General features: G+C 42.0%; 1 protein-coding gene across 1 annotated transcript in view; it reads right to left on the bottom strand.

Moving 5' to 3' along the window:
- Positions 1-25,150, bottom strand: part of ttn.1 (titin, tandem duplicate 1) — a 203,856-nt gene that overhangs the window by 74,700 nt on the left and 104,006 nt on the right. Inside the window, exons 115-155 of the mRNA XM_040148273.1 lie at positions 24,014-24,280; positions 23,649-23,927; positions 22,531-22,939; positions 21,594-21,718; positions 21,239-21,505; positions 20,522-20,791; positions 20,111-20,410; positions 19,713-20,015; positions 19,436-19,623; positions 18,546-18,660; positions 17,714-18,001; positions 17,209-17,360; positions 16,465-16,612; positions 16,093-16,270; positions 15,800-15,921; positions 15,028-15,315; positions 14,134-14,430; positions 13,837-14,023; positions 13,592-13,707; positions 13,047-13,346; positions 12,534-12,833; positions 11,813-11,918; positions 11,319-11,515; positions 10,766-11,074; positions 10,389-10,667; positions 9,768-10,067; positions 9,060-9,362; positions 8,752-8,948; positions 8,478-8,661; positions 7,684-7,986; positions 6,804-7,103; positions 5,676-5,794; positions 5,322-5,499; positions 4,751-5,035; positions 3,997-4,290; positions 3,580-3,879; positions 3,243-3,424; positions 2,302-2,431; positions 1,926-2,116; positions 1,027-1,456; positions 165-470 (exon numbers count right to left, since the gene is read on the bottom strand). Of these exons, the coding sequence (XP_040004207.1) occupies positions 165-470; positions 1,027-1,456; positions 1,926-2,116; positions 2,302-2,431; positions 3,243-3,424; positions 3,580-3,879; positions 3,997-4,290; positions 4,751-5,035; positions 5,322-5,499; positions 5,676-5,794; positions 6,804-7,103; positions 7,684-7,986; positions 8,478-8,661; positions 8,752-8,948; positions 9,060-9,362; positions 9,768-10,067; positions 10,389-10,667; positions 10,766-11,074; positions 11,319-11,515; positions 11,813-11,918; positions 12,534-12,833; positions 13,047-13,346; positions 13,592-13,707; positions 13,837-14,023; positions 14,134-14,430; positions 15,028-15,315; positions 15,800-15,921; positions 16,093-16,270; positions 16,465-16,612; positions 17,209-17,360; positions 17,714-18,001; positions 18,546-18,660; positions 19,436-19,623; positions 19,713-20,015; positions 20,111-20,410; positions 20,522-20,791; positions 21,239-21,505; positions 21,594-21,718; positions 22,531-22,939; positions 23,649-23,927; positions 24,014-24,280 (9,792 nt within the window). The remainder of the gene's footprint in view (positions 1-164; positions 471-1,026; positions 1,457-1,925; positions 2,117-2,301; positions 2,432-3,242; positions 3,425-3,579; positions 3,880-3,996; positions 4,291-4,750; positions 5,036-5,321; positions 5,500-5,675; positions 5,795-6,803; positions 7,104-7,683; positions 7,987-8,477; positions 8,662-8,751; positions 8,949-9,059; positions 9,363-9,767; positions 10,068-10,388; positions 10,668-10,765; positions 11,075-11,318; positions 11,516-11,812; positions 11,919-12,533; positions 12,834-13,046; positions 13,347-13,591; positions 13,708-13,836; positions 14,024-14,133; positions 14,431-15,027; positions 15,316-15,799; positions 15,922-16,092; positions 16,271-16,464; positions 16,613-17,208; positions 17,361-17,713; positions 18,002-18,545; positions 18,661-19,435; positions 19,624-19,712; positions 20,016-20,110; positions 20,411-20,521; positions 20,792-21,238; positions 21,506-21,593; positions 21,719-22,530; positions 22,940-23,648; positions 23,928-24,013; positions 24,281-25,150) is intronic.

Genomic DNA, 25,150 nt, shown 5'->3' on the forward strand with positions numbered 1-25,150 from the left:
AACAAAAATCTGAGATACCACAAAGATCTGATTCTTATCAGCTATAGGCAGGATAATCAAATCCAGTGAACAGTGGCTTGATTAACTAAATATTAGCATCAACAGCAATAGTTACTTTACTGCTGTGGCTGAAGGACATTATTATTTATCTGTCAGACTCTTACTCAGGATGTCCTGAACCAGGATGTCAGCCGTCCTGGCGGGCTCTGAGTTGCCTGCGGCATTCACAGCGTAGATCCTGAACTCGCACTTTTTGCCCTCCTTCAGGTCAGGGATGGTGATTTCAGTGGATGGGTGTAACTTGTCGGCGGGGTTCACCCTCCTCCAATCAGGAGATCCCTCCTCGTGGACCTCAATGATGTAACCCTTGACGGGGCTACCACCATCTTTGTCCGGCGGACTCCAGGTGAGAGTGATGCTGTTCTTGGTCTTGTCTTTAACCTCAGGGGTTCCAGGTGAGCTGGGAGGGCCTAAGAGGGGAACACAATTGGGTCAAAGATCAGTCTGTATATTATAAAATATCTAGCTTTCACTCTTAGCATTGTGCTTAGAATAAACTGCATACAAATATTTCACTCAATATAAACAATATACATCCTCAGTAACTGCTGGGACAAATTGATATGGAACAGATTTTATAAATAAAGACATCTATTATCTGTCAAATATTTGTTGAAAAGCTTTGGGTATAAAATCTGGGGCCACACTAACTTTAGATATATCTAGATTTTTGATCATTTGATAATCAGTGCAGCAAAATATAACTACAAGGTTTTGGAGTAAAACTCCAAAATCCTGCACAGTGTTGATGACTTGATCGAATTCATGAGTAAATTTCACTGTATGAAGATCTGAGGACTGAAACAAATTAAATAAAGTGAGTACATGTGACTGGCAGTGTGTGGGATTTTTTTTTGTATTATCAAAAGTGCATAATGCAAACTTTCAACAGATTAACAAAGCTTGTCTGCAGAGATTTTAAAAAAAAAGAAAAAGTTTTTACGCATCAAGAGGGTTAACACTCACTACATGGATCCACTGCGAAACGGCACTCAGTTGCCTCGCTGGGTGGTCCAACTCCCGCAGCGTTGCAGGCTGCAATCCTGAACTGGTACTCTGTTCCTTCAATGAGTCTGAGAACGGTGTACTGCAGGCCCTTCACTGCTGGTTTGGTGACTGGAGCTCGGTTGACACGACCCCAGTACACAGCGCCGCGCTCCCTCTTCTCCAGAAAGTATCCCTGGATGGTGGAGCCACCATTGTCCAGAGGAGGTTCCCAGGTCAGAGTCATGGTGGTTGCTGTGGCGGCAATGATTTTGGGGTTACGTGGTGGTCCAGGTAGGCCGAATGGATCCCTCAGCTGGACTTTCTCTGAGTCACAGCCGTCACTGACACCATACTTATTCTCAGCTTTGATCCTGAACTGGTAGGTACCGTTCAAGTCCAGTTTGTAGACCTGAAGAAGCAGAACAAGTTTTTGTTAAAAATTCGACTCAAATATATTTTTGTGAAGAACGATTATGAAAATGTTATAATTTCATTGATACATTTTTGCTGACTCAACAGCTGTTATTTCTTAATAAACTCCAAATAAGTTCATGGTAACTGACTAGAAAAAAACTGTTTTTGATACTAATTACATGGAAAATAGAGATAATATTATGAGACAGCTCTTTTGGTTTGTATATATAGAGGTGTTGAGTTTAAAAACACATATCTGGAGAACAAAAATGTATGGTTGTCTGAAGACAAAATGAACATTTTATCTTGTTGAGGTGACCTGCTGTGAGCTGACAGGGCTTAGCCATTAATTGTAATCATTTAACTGGAAACAATCAATTTACTAATTGAACGCTGTCTCTCTTACTTAGTGCCACATTACATGCATCACAGTTTAGTTTTCAGTCCCTGCACCCTTGACTCACCCCATATCTCCTGTCGATGAGGTTGATGGTGAGAACATCGAAGTCAGACTTCTTCTTGCTGGCATCTCTGCGCTCCACAATGTAATTGGTGATTTCACTGCCTCCATTGTCTTCTGGGGCATCCCAGGTCAGGTAGCAAGAGTCCGCCTTGATATCAGAGACCACGATATTCCTCGGAGGAAGAGGACGGTCTGAAAATGCAGGTTTGGGTTAATGTAATGCATATTTTGTACAGATGAAAACGACTTTCAAACATTTCATATTTAATTTTAATCTCACAAAAATGCAGCTCCGTTAGACATCAAAGAGTGAAACAATGGAAAAAAAAACAGATGGAAAATTTCTCGTGTAAGATTTTGTTTTTTGGAGATGTTACCAAGGATCTCGACTCTGATGACATGCTGAGCTTTGCCATAGCAGTTTTCAGCCACCAGCTTGTAGCTGCCCTTGTCCTGCCTGATGGTTTCGGGGATGGCAATCTTTGTCTTCAGAGTTGTCCGGTTAACCTGAAGATTAAAAAAGTTTAGTTTGTTGTCTGCTTCTTACACAAACCTGACTGCAGCTGAGCAAAAAGATTGATGATTTAACTATTCCTTGAACCAAAAGTAAACTTTGGCCCACGGGTAGCTTAAGAAGAAGTCATCATGTCAGGAAAATCTAAAGGGTTCATCCTCTGGGGAGCAGGAATGTGCACAGTAATAGCCTTGTAGTAGTTTGAAAGCTTTAAGTGAAATCTTACTGTGTGTTTGTCGATGACCAAAACCCATATTAAAAAAAAAAAAGCGACAAAGAAAAGACACCATGGAACCCCAATGAAAGAATAAATAATATTTTCTACCACAATTAAAGACAAGACACAGTGCTTAGTGAAGAAATGGTTATACATGCCTAAGTGTATCAGGGTAAATGGGCAACAACTGGCAGAAGCCATCAATTCATTAATCATCAAATAAAAAAAGAAAGAAAAGCAAACAAGAGTCACATATTTTAATCCTTTAAATTATAAAATTCAGCAACTTTTTTGTCCAACCAAAAGCTCCAGTTCCAAGACATAATAGCAAGTTAAAATTAGTTAAAAACAGCCTGTGAGAGGATAGGGAAGGAGTTTAGTATAAGGCAAGTGATTCTTTGTGCTGCAGGAAGGTGGCAACCAATCAAGCATGGTACTGGGTGAGTATGGGATTTATGAATGGATGGTGGGTTATAGGAATGTAGTGCATGATTTGATGCAACTATGCATAGTTATCTGCACCAAAATGTTGTTCATACAGACCAAGCAAAAGTCCTAAGTCCATGGTCTAATGAATCAGTTCTCACCTCCTCCGTCTCCATTGTCATCTTCTCTTCATCAGGTTTCTCGATCACCACATCATCCTTCATCCATTGGATTGTTGGCAGAGGAAGTCCCTTCACCTCCGCTGGGATATCGATTGCTGAGCCTTTCCTCACAATAATGGCATTGCTCTTGAAGAACTTCAGGATAGTAATAACAGGAGCAACTGTGGACACCAAGCATTTATTAATATTTTGCTTTTGTGCAAAATTATAATTTGCTGTTGCTCATGTGACTCTAAACTTTTAATCTTGTAGTGTCACCCAAACTGATCAAACATGTATCATTTTAACATTAGGATTTTAAGAGCGAGTTCTTTACTTTCATCATCCTGGATCTTGGCGGTGATTGGCTTGGATGAATCTCCCTCCCCGACCTCGTTCACAGCTTTTACACGGAACTGGTACTCCTGGTTCTCAGAGAGATTTTCAATGGTCCCACAGCACTCAGTGAAGATCTTGCGGTTGGCCACTTCAAACTCTGTGCCATCAAACCTCATCTTCTCCACGTAGTACCCTCTGATGGGGCTGCCACCATCAGTGTGAGGCGGCTGCCAGGCCAGAGTGATGGTGTTCTTACTTCTGTCAGTGTAGTGCAGCTTCTCAGGGGCAGATGGAGTACCTGGAACATTATCAGGGAGTCCTGTCAACACTGAACAATTCACCAGAGCATCTGTTTCATAATAGTCCACAATATGTCCGCTAATATTAGCAATAGGTCATATTTCAGTGGGTTTACCTTTGGGATCGTCGGCCAAGATGGGTCCCAGGTCGGCCGGAACTCCATCACCGTACTTGTTCCTTGCGATGACCCTAAAATCATATTCCTCACCGGCCAGCAGGCCCTGGACGTCACACTTACAAGATGCTGTCTCGATGGGCTGGCGGAAGAGTTTCATCTTGGCATCCTTTCTAAGCACCTCGTAGCCAACTATGTCACTGCCACCGTTGTCCAAGGGATCGGACCAAGTGAGGGTGATGTTCTTCTTGGTCACAATGACTGCCTTCAGGTCGACCACTGGTCCAGGCACGTCTACAGAAACACAGACCAGTAACAATGTCAGCTATTCAAAGATATTTTGTGTCAACTTGAGGTTTTTAAGTATATCTAATATGATGAAGAATCACCTCGCTCATTTCATCATTTTTTACCTAGTGTGTTAAAACCAGCAAAATCTGCACTTTTGACTGAAGGTAAAACAGACTGGCACTCAGAGCAAAAAGTAGTCTTCTGAAGATAACAACAACCCCGTTTTCTTCTGCATTATAAAAGAAGACTGAAAACACAACAAATATGATCCTCTGAAGAATATTTTTTCCATGAGTGCAAGCCAGTTTACCTTCAGTTGATTCTTAAGTTTCTAATACAAAGATCAGGATTGTTCTTTCAGAAAACTAAACAGTCCCAAACTACTTCAGAGGTTGTATGAATGGGATTTAGGGTATTTTTACAGGTAAAAATGGATGTTGGGGTGTATTTGTGTAACACTGACCCATAACGTCCACTCTGGTCTTCGCAGCTTTGGTCCCACTGCTGTTTGTGCCGGAGATCTGGTACTTTCCGTGATCTGCCCTCTTGGCCTTCTTAATGAACAGTGTGCTGGTCCTGCCCTCCGTCTCCACGATCATCCTCTCTTTGTCGATTTCGGCCTCATCTTTGCCCCACTTCACCTCCGGCTGGGGCCGGCCGGTCACCACAGCAGGAAGCCTCAGAGACTCGCCCGCCTTGATGATGACACCGTTCTTCACAGAGACGTCAAAGTCCACAGAGGGAGGTTCTGAACAGCACAGACAGTGAGAACTGTTAGTTGACCACTGAAATTTAAGAAATTAAGTACTTAAATCTTGTAATCAGCTGGGAGGCATTTACTATGAAGTAGCTGCAGAAAGAGTTGAATTGGATTTTTGATTTGTTTTTTGATGCAGTTATAAAAAAAAACACAAAAACCTCAAAATTCTTCTTATCTTAATGCCAAAAAACAATTACATGTTGAATATGTTGAGGTAGAGTACTATCTTGTTGTCCGTACCTCCTACCCTGTCTAGTAATAAAACTGTTTTTACCTTGAGGCTCTTTGACAGTAACTGGTTCGGTAACTCCGGGAGCTCCAGGACCGGCGTCGTTGACAGCAATGACACGGATATAATAATCTGCTCCCTCGGTCAGGCCTGTCACGGTGTAAGTCAGCTCTTTACACCTGAACTCTGTGCTCCGAGTCCAGTCCTTCTCGCCAGCCAAAACCTGTGACCCGAAAACAAGAGTTTAATATTGCATGTTGAGGTCAAACACTTAGGATTTCTGTTAGGCTTATTCTCAAATGACAAAGAAAAGCCCCACAGTATAGCAGCAGATGTATCAGTTATTGAAAATGCAGAATTCCAAGAATCCAGTGAGGTGACCGGATTAACTTTCTTTACCTTCTCAACGTGATATCCCAAGATGTCGCCTCCACCATTGTACAGTGGCGGCTTCCAGGCCACAATGACAGAGTCCTTCCCAGTGTCCACGATCCACGGAGTAGGGGGGCCAGGAGGGACTGAGGGGGAACAAAGACATATTTAATATTTCAGAGGAAATTAACAGACCTAACTGAACAGAACAATGTTCAGTATTGTCACATGATAAAAAGTTTGTGTTCAGCAGCACCTGTTGGTGTCTTAGCAAATGTGTTACACTTTTTCTAACTTTATTATAAGCATCTTTGGTTACAAGTTTGGTTTAATTATCTGCTGAAAATGTGCCTTTAAGCAGCTGTTAACCAAGCTCTCCAAAAAATGCTTTAATATTTTCAATTTTTTGATGCTTTTTCCTTTGATGGTTTGGTTTTTAGTCATTTTAATACACTACCAAAACCAACATCAGCAAGTTCCTAACCAGGAATCTATAATAGATACATTGTTTATTAAATGGGCTAACATATGCATAAATAATCATTTGGTAATTTAATTCATGCTTTACAAAGTCAGTCACTATTTAGTTTAATACTTCTTTTTCACTTATGATATAAATTTCATTATACTCTGGGAAATTAGTTTTAATTAATTTGACGTCTGCATTCCAGCATTTTGGATAATCTCGTTAGCCATAAGGAGACACTAAAATTACTGGTAAGATCTTATTCAGTCAGAGGTGTTATGAAGCTAATGAAACCGAAACCGATGGGTGCCTGAAAAGAAGGAAATCAAACAAAAAACTGAGGGTATGCTTTGGGAAATGTTTAGTTTGTATTAAATTGACTAAAATGAAAATAACTCCTGGTATAAATTAAAATCCTGGCATGGTCCCTCAAGTTGTGTTTTACATTGTGACAGTTTCTTTTCCATCCATGTGCCATAAAAATATTTCAGCTCTGACTGATCTGTATTTCATTAAACTTTCTGCATTTCAACATTTTGATAATCACAGTGATCAGCCATAAGAGCGCGCTAAAATTACAAGTAAAGACAGACTGAGTCTACATGAAGAGGCCAGCGTCAGTGTCAGTTGTTTGATAATTGCTGCCTCCTTTCTGAACACTTCGCTGCTGCATTTTGATAAAAACTTACGGATGGCGTCCATGGCGACGATGCGGTCGGTGGGCTCGCTGAAGGGTCCGGGCCCGGCCAGGTTCTCAGCACGTACTCTGAAGATGTAGGTGAGTCCCTCCATCAGGCCGGTGACCTTCACTTCCAGAGAGTTGAGCAGGGCTCGGTTTACTCGGGTCCAGTATTTACTGTTCACTTCCTTCCTCTCGATCCAGTAGCCCAGGATCGGGCTGCCGTTGTCCTTCGGCTCGTGCCAGGAGAGTTGGGCGGTGCTTGCTGTCACCTCATGGACTCTGGGAGTGTTGGGAGCATCAGGAGGATCTGAGGGGGGAGGAAGAAAGGTGAGTGACTCAATGCCCTTACATTAATGGAATGGGGGAAGGGATGTGGTCTTCATTGTTATCTACTACACTGTCCTCTCAAAATGACCATCAGGTGGTTTTATGTATACAATACTTAATACTTAATATTTACTTAATATTTTTTTAAAAATCACAATTTAGAAATTACAGATAAATACTGAAACAAATTTACAAATTATTTTAAGTATAAATATTGGGAAATTACTTGTAGGGATGAAAAATTTTACGCATAATTTGTATGGATTTTTTTTCCTTTGTGACTACTAGAAATCGAATTAACTTTTTAAAAATACAGAATAATTGTATGTATATACTTTCGTTTTAAAATCTAACAGTGTTAATGGATTCTACTGAATGATAAAAAATGATTTTATTGATGATATTTTGGATTTTTACTGTATTTATTACATGGTGTTTTTATGTATATATTATGTTTTGCAGAGTCAATTGGAGCTTTTAGCCAGTCAGATAACTCAGATGACTGAAAAATTTAACTTTTCCTACATGGATACCTTTATTATTTTCATGCTTTTACTTACTGAACTGGTTCTCAGCGACCAGGGGCTCAGAGATGCACGATGGCCCACAGCCGTACTTGTTCTCAGCAGTGACTCTAAAGATGTATTCCTTCCCTTCGATGAGTTTGCTGACGGGGCAGCTGGTGCCCTTCAAGGTGGAGGTGATGGTGATCCAGCCAATCTCATTGTTCTTGTTGTCCTTCTTCTCCAGGATGTAGTTCAGGATCTCGCTGCCACCATCATCTTCAGGAGGCTCCCAGTTACAGATGACCGAGGTGTTCCTTATGTCATCGAAGGTGAAGTTGATTGGAGCGCTGGGTTTGTCTGTGTGTCAGGAGAGTCAGGTCGACATTTAAATGATTAAAGTTTATATTTTCTATCTGATGATTCTGAGGTTTGTAAAATGTATCTTTCGTGGCTCTTCCTTAACAAACCAAACACATTTCAACATACTAAGTTCTTTGAGTCATAAGTCATTTTTGTTTCTCTTTCATTTCAGTTCAGTTGATTTTATAATATCACAATTCAATAATTATTATACATATACTTTAAATACAATTGCTATATTCACGTGCCACTTTACACAATTAATAAAACCAAATTACACAACATAATTCTTAAACAGAAAGATGTCATTTGCATTTTCTGAAAATATTATACTTTCATTTTTAAAAACAGCTGCAGTTAATTTGATTCAAAGCATTTTTTCCATATTTATTATTTTAATCAGTTAAGTTTCTAATTCTTAATGTATAACTGATGACCGCTTTTCACTAATTAAAACTAAGGAGGTCGTGTGGTTTAAGATATCTTACCGAGGACGTTGACGATGCAAGAGGCGGTGGCAACACCGTGAGTGTTCTCCACCTTTATGGTGAAGTTTCCATGGTCGACTCTGATTGCATCACGGATCATCAGCGCAGACTGGCCCTTCTTGGTCTGATCCAGACCCAGACGCTCACGCAGTGGAGTCACAAACTCCTCCTCTGGTTCAGGAAACTGAAGGGACCAAAGTAAAAATTAAAAAAATACCTTAAAAATATGTACAAATGCATTAGGACTCTCAGATATCTCTGTGAAGACACACACCTTGGCCTTTCTACTCTTTTTCTTGACCAAAGGAACAATCTTTTTGGTAGGCTCTTTGGTGACGTCCTCATCATTTCTCAGCCAGGTGACTTTGGGATACGGAGACCCAGAAATGTAGGCATCAATGCGGATCTCCTCACCTTTCTTAATGCACAAACCAGACTGCACACGGGCATGGAGGGTGACCTTCGGTTTTTCTGAAAATGGAATAAGTGTTTTGAAATTTAGCTAGTTCATATTTATGGTTTAAAGTTAAATACGCTCTCCCTGAGTTAATAATTGATTTTAAAGTCTGTAGTTTTTCATACCAACGGGGTCTGCAGCCTTCACAGGCTGTGTGCTGCGTGATGGCTCGCTGACTCCAGCAGCATTCTCGGCTCGAACTCTGAACTGATACTCCATGTCCTCCTCCAGGCCCGTCACCTTGTAGGAGAAACCGGGAACCAGGCTCGGGGTGACCCTCTCATAGCGGTCACCATCCTTCTCAATCTTCTCCACAATGTAGCCTTGGATGGGACAGCCACCGTCATAGTCTGGAGCCTTCCACGTGACTGTGATGGACTTGGATGTTGGGTTATGAGCCTCCACCTGGATGGGTGGGTCTGGTTTCTCTGTGAAATCAGTATTAGCCCCAGACAGTAAATGTCTGAGCTGTCTCCATAGCCAAGACTACCAGGTTTATTATAATCCTAGAGTATATGGACCTTGTGTCTTCTCATTTTATTCAAAGGATCGAGAGGTACAGTAATTTTGTTATTGTATTTCTCCATTGGTTGATCTGAAAATGCCACAGCAGGCTCACTCACCTGACTGCAAACTAAAAAACAATGATTTGTATTTGTATATGTCAGGTCCATTTCAAAGGTTCTTTTCTTATGGTGTTTAAAGTATTTAGCTGAGTCTAGTGGCTGTGTGAAGCTGTACTTGAGCTAAATGTTTAGATCACAATGCTAACATGCTCACAATGACAATATAGATAAATCCTCTGATGTTATCGAGCTGAAAACAGGACTTACGTTTGATTTCCTCTGTTATGACTGGGTTGCGTAGCTCCAGATATTCTCCAGCTCCGACCTTGTTGACAGCCTTCACTCTGAAGTAGTACTCACAATTGGTGAAGAGGTCTTTGACAGTGCAAGTCAGGATGTTCTCTCCTGACATAACGGGCATGTAGGTCTTCTTGGAGGCCTCGCGGCGCTCCAGGGTGTAGCTGACAATGGGGGTACCGCCGTCATCCTCTGGGGCTTCCCAGATGATCTTGCAGGAGTTCTTGGTGACGTCGCTGGAGGTGATATCCTTACACTGACCAGGGAGTCCTGCAGGGTTCAGGAAGGAACCAAAAATGTGTTAGAGGATGGCTGCTGCTTGTATGTTTGTAGTGAAAGATAACCAGAAATATTGCTTAACAGGGCTGCAGGGACATTTTTAGAAATACTGAGGTCATGAAGTCCCCCAGTCCAAGAAATGATATGAAACCAAATGCAAAAACGTGATTGTGGGAAACCTTGGGTGGAACTAACGTTTGGACCGGTTTACAAAAGGACATTATCATTACTGGACTACGCAAGTTCATAATGTGAACAAAGCATGGTATTACAGTATATTTCCCAAGCACTTTTATATGGAGGACATCCTACCAATGACTTTCACATTGACAGTTCCAGTGGCAGTTCCAAGACTGTTTTCCAGGGTGATGGCATAGGCGCCAGCATCGGCACGTGTGCACTTGAGGAGCTCCAGGTGAGCGCTGTTCATCTCTACTGTCATGGAGAGCCGGTCATTGGCCTTACACTCCACCGTGTCCTTATGCCACACCATCTTGGGCGTTGGGATCCCTCTGTAGGGGATATTCAGGTGCAGCTTCTCGCCCTCTACCACAACCACGTCCTGTGCCTCCAAATCCATAGTTGGAGCACCTTGGAATCAGAGGACAGGATTATTATTTAGGGTTAATTATCAGTCTTTTGATTGGATTTATCTCAATCTCAATAAACAGAGAAGTGCGGATGCTTACAGTCGGGATCCTTGGTGAAGACCTTGTCGGAGATCTCGGAGGGATCGCTAACGCCAACAGAGTTGATGGCACGAACTCTGATGACGTATTTCTTCTCTGGTTTGATTCCATCGTCAATCCTGAACTTGAGCTCCTTGATGGGTCTGTTGTTGACCCTGAGCCACTTCAGCTCCGGGCGGGCCTCTGCCACCTCAACGTGGTAGCCGGTGATAGGGCAGCCACCATCCTTGGCTGGAGGCTTCCAGGTGACGTTGATGTGCTCCCTGCTGGCATCAGGGATGGTCACTTCTAGAGGAGGAGATGGAGCACCTGGAGAGAGAGGAGGACATCTGTGAATACATCTGAAAGGTTTTCTTTGTGACAGTGTTGTAAAGATATCAAGTAATTTTCTGTATTCATCTGACGTACACTGATGCTATTGGAGAAACAATTTGATTAATTAATTAGTCAAAAGAAACCTATGTCATGCTAGAATTTTTTTTAGTCAAGGACATCCCCAGTAATTAAAGTTCTTGAACATACAACAAACTCCTTATATTTTATAGTCTCTTACTGGTAGGATCCTCAATGGTGAGGATCTCAGTGGGTTCGCTCGGATCTCCAACTCCAGCCTCGTTCTCTGCTCTGACCTGGAACTGAACCTCCGACCCTTCGTCTACATCTGTCACCTTGAACTGAGTCTGTTTGTCTGGAGTCTTGCAGCACTTCAGCCAACGAGTTCCCACCTTCTCTTTCTTCTCAATTACGTACCTGGGTAGCAAAGGGTAATGGCATTGTTGAATAGTTTTTCAACTGGCAATGGTTTTTCATCTGGCATCACAAACAGTATAGTTTTGTTAATAGTTGTCATCTCATTGATAGAATGGTGAATAGGTTTCATGTCTGCTTCTTCTCTGTTCTGTCTGATAAGAAAGCTGTTGCTTCATCGCCTTTTTACAAAGAATATCTCTAACAAGCACATTCCTCAAATATCATTTAATTTCAGTTACTATGTACCATGTAACATGGTAATCTATACACTGGTTTTACAGTGGTTTGTTTTCTTACTTTGTTATCGGTCTTCCACCATTGCTCTTGGGAGCTTCCCATTTCAGCTCCACATGTCTCTTGGTGACCTCCACCACCGTCAGGGCATAAGGGGGTCCAGGAGTTGCTGCAGAGAACATTGAAAACATTAATATGCATAATAGTCAGGTTGTCTTTAGCTTCTTTTCTTTGCAGCCCTACTCAGGGTCTTAAAATGGAGATAAAATAAATACCATTGAAAGTCTAAAATCCTGCTAGCATTCCCTAGAGCAGGACATACCAATGTGTTAATTGTGATTGACCTGTTGATGTTGTAAAAAAATGTTCCAGAGGATGGCACTAGAGGAAAGGTCATGGGGTAATTGCAGAAACGGGAACAAGACATTTCTTAGAAATCCTGACATTAGTTTATGTGATATATTGTCACAGACAGAAATGTTTGTTGCGGGAAAATTTTGTCCAGATGGTGGTGGTAGAGGTAGTCACTGGCTCACTAAAATTATTAGGGATCAGCATTTCGGGAGCAGCAACGTCCACATTAAAATTCACAAATGTTTGATGAGTCAGAAACACAAAAAAATCAGCTGTAAATTCTTTAGGAATACACTGAAACAGTCTTATTCAAGTTAAACTGGTTGTTCAAATTCTTATTTAGGAGTGAATTAAAAGGGAAAAAAACAACACTGTCTAAATCTTAAAACACAGATACAAAAACACTGATACACAACTGTTGACAACTTACTGAAAGTGTCCTTGGCAAGCACAGCGTCCTCCAATTCACAGAATTCCCCCATCCCAATGGCATTCTCAGCAGCGACGCGGAACACATACAGCGATCCTTCGTTGAGAGGACTCACGGTGTACTTGAGCTCCTTGACGGTTGTATCGACAGCCTGCCAAGCCTTCCGCCTCACGTCCCTCTTCTCCACCACGTAGTTGGTGATAGGTGAGCCTCCATCACTGCTTGGAGCCTGCCACCTCAGGTCAGCACTGATCTTGGTTATGTTGGTCACTTCCAGCCATTGAGGAGCTGATGGAGGGTCTGTCAAGTGGAAAGAGTATTGGTTCTTTATCTCTTATTGACTATGAGCGAACCTGGATCAGAGCCTTAAAATGTTAAAACTCAAGGACACATGGTTATAATAACAAAAAAAAACCTTGATAGATGACATTTTTTGAGTTTTCACAGACTATAAGCCTTTCAGAGACACAGCATTCTGCTGCCAAGCCCCGACCACCCTTTAGTTGAACTTACAAAGTCTCTCCTTGCAGACCACAGGGTCGCTGGGCTCACTGGGTTCACTCTCCCCAGCCTTGTTGACAGCCTTGACCCTGAATGAGTACTCCTGCTTCTCCATCAGACCCCGCAGCTTGTGCTCAGTCTGAGGAATGTCTTCTGCAATCCGGATCCACTCCTCGCTTCCAGTCTTCTGAAACTCAATTATGTAGCCTTCAATCTTAGCCCCGCCATCATGCTCTGGCCGAGTCCATGCCAGCATGGCCGTGGTCTTGGCGATGTCCCTGATGACAGGTTTACCAGGAGCCCAAGGGGGATCTGAAGAAGCATGTGATGTTATTATAATCATCCAATCACTCCTATTTCCAGTCCTATTATTCTTAATCCTGATCCAATGACTCACTCCCAATCCTATTACCTTTATGATATACAGTATATTAGTTATATTAGTAATTGCAAACCTTGATAAAACAAAGCTTAAAAAATAGTTCACAGTAGATTGATTACAGCAGTTTTTCACTGAACCTAAGTAGAGTAACAGTACTGAATGACATGTGACATACCAATCGGATCTTTGATGAGGACAGGATCAGTCTCTACACTAGGTTTTCCAGGTCCAGCAAGATTCTCAGCCAGAACACGGAAGCGATACTTCTTCTTGGTGGGGAGACCCTTCACCCTGCAGCCACACAGACATGCAGTCATAAAAAATATTGTACACCATTTCCTAACAAATAAAGATCCTTCACCTTGTTGGCTGATGATTTGTCATCATTAGTCCTGTAATTTGACAGGTGGGATTATTTACCTGAAGGCTGTGTCCTTGATGGGCAGTTTGTTGCATCTGATCCACTTGTCGCTCTCTGGATCGAACTTCTCAATCCAGTATCCAGTGATGGGACTGCCGCCATCCTCATCTGGCTCAAACCAGGTCAGAGTCACGGCATCTTTGGCGATGTCAGAGGGAGTGACTCTGGTTGGAGGACCAGGAGGATCTGAAACGGATGGAAAATAATGTGATTTGTCATATCTCACCTATGTCCAGTGAGTGTTCAAAAGAGGTAATTTTAGATAGAAAGCTATATAACAGTATAAAACAACTTACCAAAGGAATATTTTGCAATGATGGGCACGTGCTCTGCAGGTTCGCCGATGCCATACTGGTTCTCAGCGCTGATCCTGAAGATGTATTCCTTCATAGCTGTGAGCTTGCAGGCTTTGAAGGTGGTGTGTTTCACTGTGGCCGACACCTTCACCCACTCCTCTTTGTCTGTCTGACGACTCTCCACAATGTAGTTGGTGATGGGCGAACCACCGTCATCCCTGGGAGGGTTCCAGGCCATGAGGCATGACTCGTTGGTGATCTCGGAGATATCAAAGGCAGCTGGAGGGCCGGGTTTATCTAAAGAGGAGGGAACCAAACATGAAAATGAAATTTAAATCCAGGTTAGTAAAGTCTCATCTTCAGGACCAGATCAATTTGAGACATTTGTAAAGTGGCACAGCTAATATGAGCTGGACACATTGAATTTCATATAGCAAGATACATCGGGCTTATATAGATGTTTGTCTAGTATTTATGTTTTGTTTTATTCTATATCCCACAACATATTTTCTGGTATACTGGTGCTTTAAATATCCTACGCTTCTACGCTAAGTATGTTGTTAATATGGCTTATTTAGCTCTTTAACCAAGAAGAGAGAGCAGAATTTATTTCATTTTCTGACTTGAGAAGACTTGCTAACATGCTAACAGCTAACTGGCGGTTACACCCGGCTGTTTAAACCATCTAGTAGTTCTTATGAAGACTGACCACAACCTAGTGTAAAACTGAAAAAAAACAAGTCCGATACTATTTTTGAAAAAGAAAAAATTCATCGAGTCATGTGTTGATTGATTCAAGGCTAGTATGTCCCTTCTCTCCTAAAGATAATATCTAGGTACAGTGTCAGCTATAGGTTAAGTATTATAATTAAGATAATAAGCTAGCCTCTGTACCGAGGATGTTGACGTCGATAGTAGCGGTGGCGCGTCCACAGGTGTTGACTGCCTCAATGATGTAGGTGGCAGTGTCTCCTCTGGTTGTGTTGGCAATGGAAAGCTTGGAGTGTCCTGGCTGGGTCTCAATGGTGATGCGGTTGTCGGCCCGCAGGACAAGGTCGGCCTTGGTCCACTTTACCCGGGGATCGGGCTTTCCTTTCACATCGGCAGGAAGCTCGATATTGGTACCAGCCCTGGCAGTCAAACCGGCCAGCAACTTGACGTCCAGTTGGATCTCTGGAGGTTCTGTTGGAATCATAAAAGAAAACTGTCAGACTCATACTCCAGATTCAAATATTCCTACTCCAAATCTCATTAATCTTACTCCTGATCCAATAACTCATATCCCTGATTCCATTACTCCCACTCTGGATCCCATTAACCTCCCAATTGCAATATTCTTACTCCCAGTTCTATTACTATTACTTCAGATCTCATTACTATATTTCAATTACTCTGACACCCTATCCTAATAGTTTTTCTCCCTTAATACATACTTTTCATAAAAAGGTTCACTCCTGAACCACTGAGAGATATTTTTTTGGTAGTTGCTGCTCAGGTGTAGGAGGTCTCTGACAATATGATTGAGTAAGTTTAAAGAAGCTGAATGTTAAACGTTCACTTAATGTCCACTTAATAAAAATATCTAAATAAGGAAAAAATGTTGCTCCAGTCAAGCTCCAGTCAAGCTCCAGTCCAACAGGATCTGGGTGACCACAGTCCGGTTTACCTCTAGCGTCAACAGCCTGGATCTCATCGGTGGCCCTGCAGGGTCGGCTGGCACCCAACTTGTTGAAAGCTCTGACTCTGTAGGCGTACCACTGACCCTCGATCAGACCAGTCACCTGGAACCTGTGAGCACAAAACATATATTTTACACAACTGTCCTACAATATACACAAGGATACAAATAACAAATGGGCCCAAGAAAACTGTTGAGCAAGGACACACTCAGCTTTTGTAGAAACCATTACAATTCACTATCATAAACACCATTTTCACTGACAAAATGTTAAGATTTACTTCAGTTCGGGGATGGGTTCACCGCAGGGTTCCCACTTGTCGGTACCACGCTGACACTTGTCCACTACATAGCCTTTGATCTGGGCACCGCCGTCATACTTTGGAGGCTCCCAGGAGAGGAAAATGGTCTTGGCACTCTTATCACGCCACTTCAGGTTCTCAGGAGGATCAGGTACAGCTGCGGAATAAAAACATCATTTACATGAGATTCTGGATATTTGTATAAATATCTCTATCAGGTGAAAACTTCAAGTCTCCATAATGAAATAATCTCAAAAGCAAAGGAAACATGCTCTTGTTTTTAGCTCCTGTCTTGTGAAATTGGCTTCATTCTCAGTTTATTCATTTCAGACTGAGTGAAAAAATACTCACTGGCAGGAGAGGAGACATTAACAGGCTCGTCAATGTACGCAGGCTCTCCGGGTCCACACTTGTTGCAGGCGATGACACTGAACAGATACTCCTTCCCTTCAATTACATCTGTTACGGTGTGCTCCAGGTCCAGGATTCCAGTAGCCACCTGGAAAAAAACATTATAACAGTGGTCAGGAAACATTGCAACGATGAACTTTAACCTCAAATTTGATTGCTGCTTGGCATTGTCAAAGCCTTGTTTCAGTGAGTTTTTGTTTGTTTGTGATGTTTTTTTTCGGGGGATTCTCGTCGAAAATGGCAATATAAGGCCGTATAGGTGTAAAGAGATTTTCTGCCATTCTTTTCTGATATGTTGTATTTATAGCTTACTTCCATAGATATATCACAGCTTAGTAGCATTTATCACCACCATCAACGGTGACCAAAAGTGCTTTAGTTATTATTGATTTTTTTTTTTTTTCAATTTTTAATAGGATCTTCAAATATTTTTATTGTTTTCCTTTCAAGGAAACCCAATACACATGCAAATTCACTTAACACAGACTTTTTGCTGAAGCTGACATTGTCAACGACCTTTAGACTTTATACACAATCATGCCACTGATAGAGGTTCCTTTATGTTCTGTTTAAACAGTCTAAGCCTAAAACTAAGGTCCTGCAACCAAAAGACCGTGCTGCTGAATCTGTTAAGGTTAGAACACTAGATTCCATGACAGCATTACAAGGTAAACGCTGATATACCTTGGCCCAGGTCTTGCGAGACACTTCTCTCTTCTCGATCTGGTAGTGGGTGACCGGACTTCCGCCATCGTGCTCCGGAGCCTCCCACATCAGGTGGACATGGTGTCGTGTCACCTCAGCAACTTTGAAGTCCTTGGGAGCACTGGGGCATGCTGGGAAAATAAAGGCACCAAAGAGACAATTAAAAATCTTTAACACCTAATAAAACACAAACATGTGCTTAAGAAAGTAATTTGTGTACGAAAAAGACTTCCACTTATATTCCAAACTGTTCTCCCTGCTCAGGCTGGTGGTTGACTGGAAGCATTACCCTGCATGTATTTGATGGGGGGCTGAGTGCACCCTGAAAGGGTTGTCAGTCTTCCATAACGGGTTCATTCAGTTTCCAAATTAGTTTTTGGGTGACAAACACCTTTGTACCAAAAGTAAATCTACTTCCCATATTTTCTTTCACTGCATATGATTATGAAATGTATATTTTAAGGGGCAGAGATATTGTTGTTACCGATGACGTTGACCTCGATCTCCCCGGAGATAGAAGAGATGTCGTTCTCCAGCTGCAGGGTGTAGGTGCCTTTGTCTGGACGGACGCTTGGCATGACTGTCAGCTCCGTGTACATGGGCTTCGTCACCATGGAGACCCGCTCGTCTGCAGTTGTCAGCTCCTTCTCTCCGAAGGTCCACTTGGCGATGGGGGTCGGGTATCCGGTGATTGGTACTCTGATGGTGAGAGGGTTTGGGACGATAACCTCCAGGCCGTTCCTAAAGGCACTCAGGTCAAAGGTCGGCCCGACTGCCGAGAGAGAAAAGTGGTTTTAGATTTTAGCATCATTTAGAGAGAATTTTGCAAAAAAAGAGACTGGTTAAAAAGTCATACTGTTATCTAGTACACTGTTTTGGTTCGTCAGAGAAATCAAACAGATAATATTTAATCTTGACAAAGGAAGCAGGAAAGAAAAAATTTTGGTTTTTTTTTCAGTTTAGATTTCCAGCTTTTGATTTTAAAAATCCAATTCCATAACTCTTTATTTCAAGGATCTGTAATTTATTAAAAATTTCCTTGAGAGTTTCCTGAAGAGAGCAGCGTAATTTTATTATATGGAAATTAGAGTTCTTTTACCTAGGATTTAGTTGAATTTATATGCAGTTGAACAGCTCTATTAACCCCAAGTACATAATCATTTATTAGTCAGGTATTATAAGAAATTTCTTTCTTAATGCTGTAATGTAGGAAGTTATTAAGAATTTATGGACCATTAAATAAAGCACCATCCAAAAATTAAAAAATTTTTTTTTAGATTAAGTTTGCTTGGTTGCTTCTACTGTTTGTCTCATACCATGAGGGTCGTCAGCGAGCAGTGGTCCAAGTTGCTCGGCTGGATCGGAGATGCCAGCGGCGTTCTCAGCGCACACTCTGTAGAGGTACTTCTGACCAGGTTTCAAACCAGTCACCTAAAAAGAACAAAACAGTAACATCAACGGTCAAAAGTCAGCTCTAATGAGCAAGTGAAGACTCAGAGCTGTCAGATATTAAGGTGAAAAATAGGTGACAGAACTTCATAAAACACATAGAAGATAAATCCATCAGTTGACGCAATTATGATGGGAAACCACTGACACGCCGTCACTTTTTAGTCATCATATCAATATCTTTTCCTTTCAGTTAATCAAGGTGTGGGGTTCTCTGCAAGATGTAAAGTAAGTTTGAGTAGTCTGAGACAGCACATTGAGGCAGGAAAATATAGGATTCTGCATTGTCACTGGAGTGTGACATTGTTAACGGTAAGTATTTTGAAGATTATATATTATTTTAAGTAAGATTATAAGTAATTTTTAGGGATATTTTCCCTCTATACTGCACATTTGATATGTTTACTGTCAGTTCAAGGGAATAATCCTAATACTTCTGTGCAGTGCAGAAAGGTGAAAACATCCAGGCAGAGTGCAGCAAGATGCACGAGAGATACCTTCTGCACAGGGATGACAGGCAGCACAAAATCGTGAGACAGGACATTCCCTGAAATTAAGAGCGATTTGCTACTACTACTGTCATGAAAAGTATGTTTTAGACTGGTTCTTCAGCTCTGCTTCCCTATCTGTAAAAGTCACCACACACCACCCGGGGAAATGTACATGTAAACACGTAAATTTAAAAAAAAAAAAACAGTAGAGTAATAAGGGAATAAAAATGTCACAGAAAGGTTAAACTCTTCAGTATACTCTGTACCCTGTAGGAGAGGTCTGGGCACAGCCTGGCATTGCAGCGGAGCCACTTGTCAGTGCCTTCGTCGCATTTCTCGATGATGTAGCCGGTGATCATGCTGCCACCATTGCTGGTGGGCGTCTCCCAGGTCAGTGTGACTGCCGACTTCATTTGGTCGCTGAAGTTCAGGTTCAGGGGTGGGCTTGGCCTTTCTGCAGCCACAACACAAAAGGTCCAATGAAATTACACTGTTTGATCTTTTTTTAGAATACAAACACTTGAACTGCCGGTTTTCGCTTACCGATGGGATCCATGATCTTGACTGGGTTTGTGGCGGCGCTTGGCCTGCCGATGCCAGCCTTGTTCTCAGCTCGGACTCTGAAGATGTATTCCTTGTTCTCCACCACGTCATTTAGCGTGGCCAAACGGTCGTTGGCACCACAGACCATGGCTGCCTCCCACTTCACAGATGTCCTGTCGCGGAGCTCAATCACGTAGGCGGTGATCTCAGAGCCGCCGTCAAACTTGGGAGGCTCCCAAGTGACAGTGGCACCGAACCTGTTCACACTGGCTACTGCAACGTTTTCTGGAGCCTCAGGAACATCTGGTGGTTGAAAAGAAACACATTAAGGAATTGATTTGGAATAAAGTGTGGAGATGGTATGTGAATATAATGGGGGACATTTGGACGTTGCTTACCAAACTTGTTCTTGGCCTGGACAGCATCCTCGGTGGCAACAGAGGGTCCACTGCCAACTCTATTTCGGGCACAGACTCTGAACAGGTACATGGAGTCCTTATGGAGGCCGCTGACGCAGTACTCTGGAGCATCAGCACGATCTGTTGCCAGAGTCCAGGTCTTCCGCTTCACATCACGTCTCTCAACAACGTAGGCGACAATCTTGCTTCCACCATCGCTCTCGGGCTCCTCCCAGGCCAAACTGACCTCACCATCAGCGGTGTCAACCACTCTCAGGTTCTTGACAGGTCCAGGGACATCTGAAAACCACCAACATGACATATACAAACTCTTTTGACATCCACAGACATACCGCAGATACAGAATCTAGGTATCCAAACACCCATCGCTGATTTAATGCCCAGACTCACCAATCACATCCAGGTTGATGAATGCTTCTCCTTCACCATGCTTGTTCTTGATGACCACTTTGTACCGGCCCTGGTCCTGCTTGCTGGGGGTCTTAAGACGGTACTCAGTCTTGTCGGCAGAGGTGTCAATGTTCTGTACAGGCAGACTGCTACCCTCGAAGAACCACTCAGCATCGGCACGAGGGTAAGCATCGTAGGGCACACTCATGACGAAGGGTTTGCCAGCATCTGTCACCAGATTCTGGTCGGTAGTTTTGATCTTCGGAACGGCTGCAGAGGAGATAAAAGAATTTATGGGGAAAGGTTTTCATATAGTTTTTCATTTTTATTAATTCATCTGGCCAATTTAAATCCTCAGTAGTCCGACTGAACAACATCTTCCAGTTAAATAACCCTCACATAAATCTATAAAGTTTTATGCATTGTAAGAACTATTTTATAACAGTGGCTTTAAACCCACGTTTTTTGAACCAAGTATCTGTCTAAACTGCTTTGGTTCTTTTGTTTAATTTGTGATGTAAAGTGTCTTTTGAGTATCTTGAACAGCACCGTATCAATAAATATTATTATTTATTGATACTTATTATTGTTAACATTAAGTGTTTTCCTATGTTCCGCCACGTCTTTCAGCTTTCCCTCAGAAAACTGGACTTTGGCTGCCTTCAAAAATCAATCACAGGGTAGGTTTGTGTGATAAGTTTCTCCGAGTTGACTCACCTGCCAGTTCCAGCTTGGCTCGGGCGTCCTTATCTTTGGCCACAATCCTGTACTCTCCCTGATCTCGGGGTCTGATCTCACAGACCTGCAGTCTGTGGACTTTACCCTCGCTAATCATCTGATATTTGTCTCCCTGGACAATGATCATGTTGTTCCTCATCCACTTCACTTCCACTCTGTCCTTGTTGAGCTCCGACTCAAAAACGATGTCTGAGCCTGGAGGTTCAAACATGTCCTGAGGGGGTCTGACGATCTCCACTGGGGTCTCTGCAGGACAGAAAACCACCATCACACGTGAAAATTCAATTCACTGGTGTGGTTTCTGAAAAAAGACGAAGAGACATGAATAGTTTACCTTCAACAAAGAGTCTTGCTCTGGTCCTCCTCTCATCTGCACCACAGGCATATTCACATTCATCATCAGGTCTGCACACCTTGATGATCAGTCTGCACGTCTTGCCTTCTTTTTCCATGTGATATCTGAAAAAATAACCGCCAAAGGTACAATGAAAATCATCATCATAAAACTTGATAGAAAATCAGAGCAGGCACTTGTGTGCTCGCACTGATTGTCATTATTGTAAAACCATGAGAAACATGTTGACTATTTGTAATTCTCTTTCTATGGGCTGTATCCAGGGTTTTGGAAATACCAGGGTATTTGTAACCAAAGTCACCCCAAATTTTAGCAATCCATGAAAAAAAAAAAAAAATTAAAAAGTTTATTTATTAATTCATCTGACTGGTCACTTATATTATTTATAAATTTTATCTTATACAGCACATTATGTTCTAAATGTTTTTCTAAGGCATAAATGTCATTAAGTTTTTTTGGTTGAATTTTAAAATTATCAGACTGAAAATATCAGCATCACCCTCTAAAAACAAGATGTGTAATATGTGTGTTGTTGTATTTAGGGGTATTGATATGAATAGTTATTTTTTGGTTTACTTCGTAGTGTTATGTTTAGTTTTAAGATTTTATTGTTTAATTTTATGTCACATGGTTTGTGTCTTTTTTATCTAGCGATCATGTTGGAAATTGAAAAAGTGCTCTTTAATGTCTTCCTTTGGATTGGTGAGTTTTGTAGATTCACCGGTAAATTAAGATTAAAAAGAACAACAACTTCAGATACCCCAAATTCCCAGAAATGTGACTGGGTGATCTTGGTGGTAGCCACTGGCCTGTGTGAATTCCATAGTTGCCAATATAACATTAGACAAGACAAAATGATAACAAATTTTAACAAAACATCTAAAACTCATTTTTTGGTGAAATTTGTCCATCATACCTTGCTCCTTCTCTGATCTCTCGCCCGTTCCTGTACCACTTAACGACAGCCTTCTCCTTGCTCAGCTTGCAGGTGAACTCAGCATCCTCAAACTCAGTGATGGTCTGGTCTTTGAGCTGTGCGGTGAAGTCCGTCGGTGCCTCATTGATAATCAGCTCAGCCACACACTTGTCGTCTCCGACCACGGCGGTGTACTCGCCCTCGTCGTCCATGATGCAGTCCTTGACGGTCAGGATGTGTTTTAGGCCATCGGCTCTGTAGACGATGCGTTTGCTGAGCGTCACCTCCTGGCCGGCCTTCATCCACCTCACTGTTACCTCGGGCCGGTTCACCTTACAAATGAAGCTGATGGTCTTCTTCTCCTGGGTCTCAATGTCCTCAATGGGCTCCAGGAACTTGAGTTTCTCCTCTGTGGAGTCACGGCGTGAATATAGAGTGAATATTACATACAAAACAAAGGAGGAAGCACAACTTGGATCTGAAAGCAGTTTAACACAAAACAGCTGCTCTGGATTCCCGGGTAGGTAACTACTGTCCCTTAATGAATATTACTGTGGACAATTAGAAAAAGTGAATAATTTGAATTTCACTTTTGTATGCTGAGTGATGACAATTGATGTGTTTAACAAATGTAACACCGTCTTGGGTAATGTTAGCTGGAGTTACCGGAATGTAAATCCAATAAAGATGAGAACAGAGTTGCTAACATTAGCCTAAACTCTTATAGCATTAAGGACTGACTCCACATAGTTGATGTTGCAGTCCTGAACAAGGCTTTTTCTAACATAACGTGTAACCCCACAAAATAAAGTGTTAACGTAAAGCTAAGTTAGTACTGTAGACAGAAAGCCTGTTGGCTAGACATCCTAACAGTAGAGCAGATAAACACACTGTTGAATCTTTTGCTTAGAAATGTGCTCTTGTGTTTGTGGTTAAAGAAAGACTAAAAAAAAGACGTGAACCTTTCAGTGAACAGGTATTTGGGCTTTATAACAAAATTGGAGGATCCATATTTAAGATCAAATCTGTGTGTAGAAAAGTTTCATGACCACATGTATGTCATACTACTACTAATGAGCTGAAATGGAATAAACAGGGAGGAAAATCACATTATTTACCTGCGACTTTAGCGCTGGCAGTGCACTTGGCTTGCTCTCCTCTATGATTGGTCAGGCTAATGGTGTAGCTGGCCTCGTCGGCCTTCTGGCCGTCTCTGATCCTCAGGGAGAAGACGTTGTCCCTCTGAGCCATCATGTACTTGCTGCTCTCAAATATGGTCTCCTCGTTCTTCAGCCACTTGGCCTTCGCTCCCTCCGTGTTCGTCTCGCAGTTGAACACGATCTCGCTGCCCTCCTTCACCTCCGTGTCTTTAATTGGTGTGATGATCCTCAGTTTTTCTGGAATAAAATAAAAACTTATTAAAAACACATTTTTGCTGTGGAATAACAAAAAAAGATGTGGAAAAAGAAAAGCAGAGTCTTACCAATCACATACAGATCAGCTGAGGCTTTAACGCTGCCAATGTGAGCAACATAGCCTCCCTCATCCTTCAGCACACAGTTTTTCACAATAAGAGCCCTTCTCTTTCCTTCGCTGATGATGGTGTACTTGTCCCCAGCTTCAACCTCCTTGTCACCTCTAAACCATTTCACCTCATAGGTTTCCTTGGAGACGGAGCAGGCAAACTCTGCTTTCTCGCCCTCCACCACCTCCTGGTTCTGAGGACGGGCGATGAACTCAGCCGCCAGTTCTGGGAATAAGGAGAAGAAAGTGGTTGTTTTGCTTTGTAACAAAAGATATCAGCCAATAAATCCATCGCACTGTGACTTCCTCCCCTTCTGGTCAAATCTTCCCTAAAAAGAAAAAAAGCAGGAACTGAGTGAAAACAGAAGTTCAGAGTTTTGGCATGTACGCTTCCTCTCTCTTTCTTGCTGAGCGTTCGAAGACAGGATTGATACCACTGCCAGACAGTTAGCTTAGCTTAGCAGAAAGAGTAGAAACAGCGCAAAACAACTAGCCTGGCTCTGCACATAAACGACATGTCATTTTTACACACAGTTTGTTAAACAAACAAGTTATAAGATGTTATTTAGTGATCTTTAGAGGTGCTGGAGAATCTTGTACCACAGTGCAAACGATGAAGCTGTATGAAAGTTTTTTGCGAACAAACAAAAAGTGGTGGAACACCCATCAAAATAAGCCTACCTTATTTTGAATTAAACCTGTTGCTTCAGCTAATGTGCTTTTCATTATGACCAATGATAAACTGAACAGTCATTACAAAACTTGGGATGGAGGATCCACTCTTAACTGAATTTATTGACTGCAGCTCTCTGACATTTAACAGCGTTTTAGGCTCAAAAGAAATTTGATAAATAGCTTTCATTTTTAGCTTTGTGAATAAAGAGGGAAAGATTTTTAGTTTTTCTTTTTACTTCACACATAGTCCAAAATGTCACCTTTAGCAGTTTGATCAATTCTTGGTCTGTGCGAATGAGTAAAATAATTGGCCTAAAAAGAAGGTATTACAACCTTCCTATCTGTTACACAGCATGACAGCCATCCTGAAAACCTTTTTTCTTTGCTTTATGTGATGCCTGTGACGTCTCTCACAGGGGTC

This window comes from Xiphias gladius, chromosome 16 (genome assembly GCF_016859285.1).
Source record: "Xiphias gladius isolate SHS-SW01 ecotype Sanya breed wild chromosome 16, ASM1685928v1, whole genome shotgun sequence".
In the NCBI taxonomy this organism is placed as follows: domain Eukaryota; kingdom Metazoa; phylum Chordata; class Actinopteri; order Istiophoriformes; family Xiphiidae; genus Xiphias; species Xiphias gladius.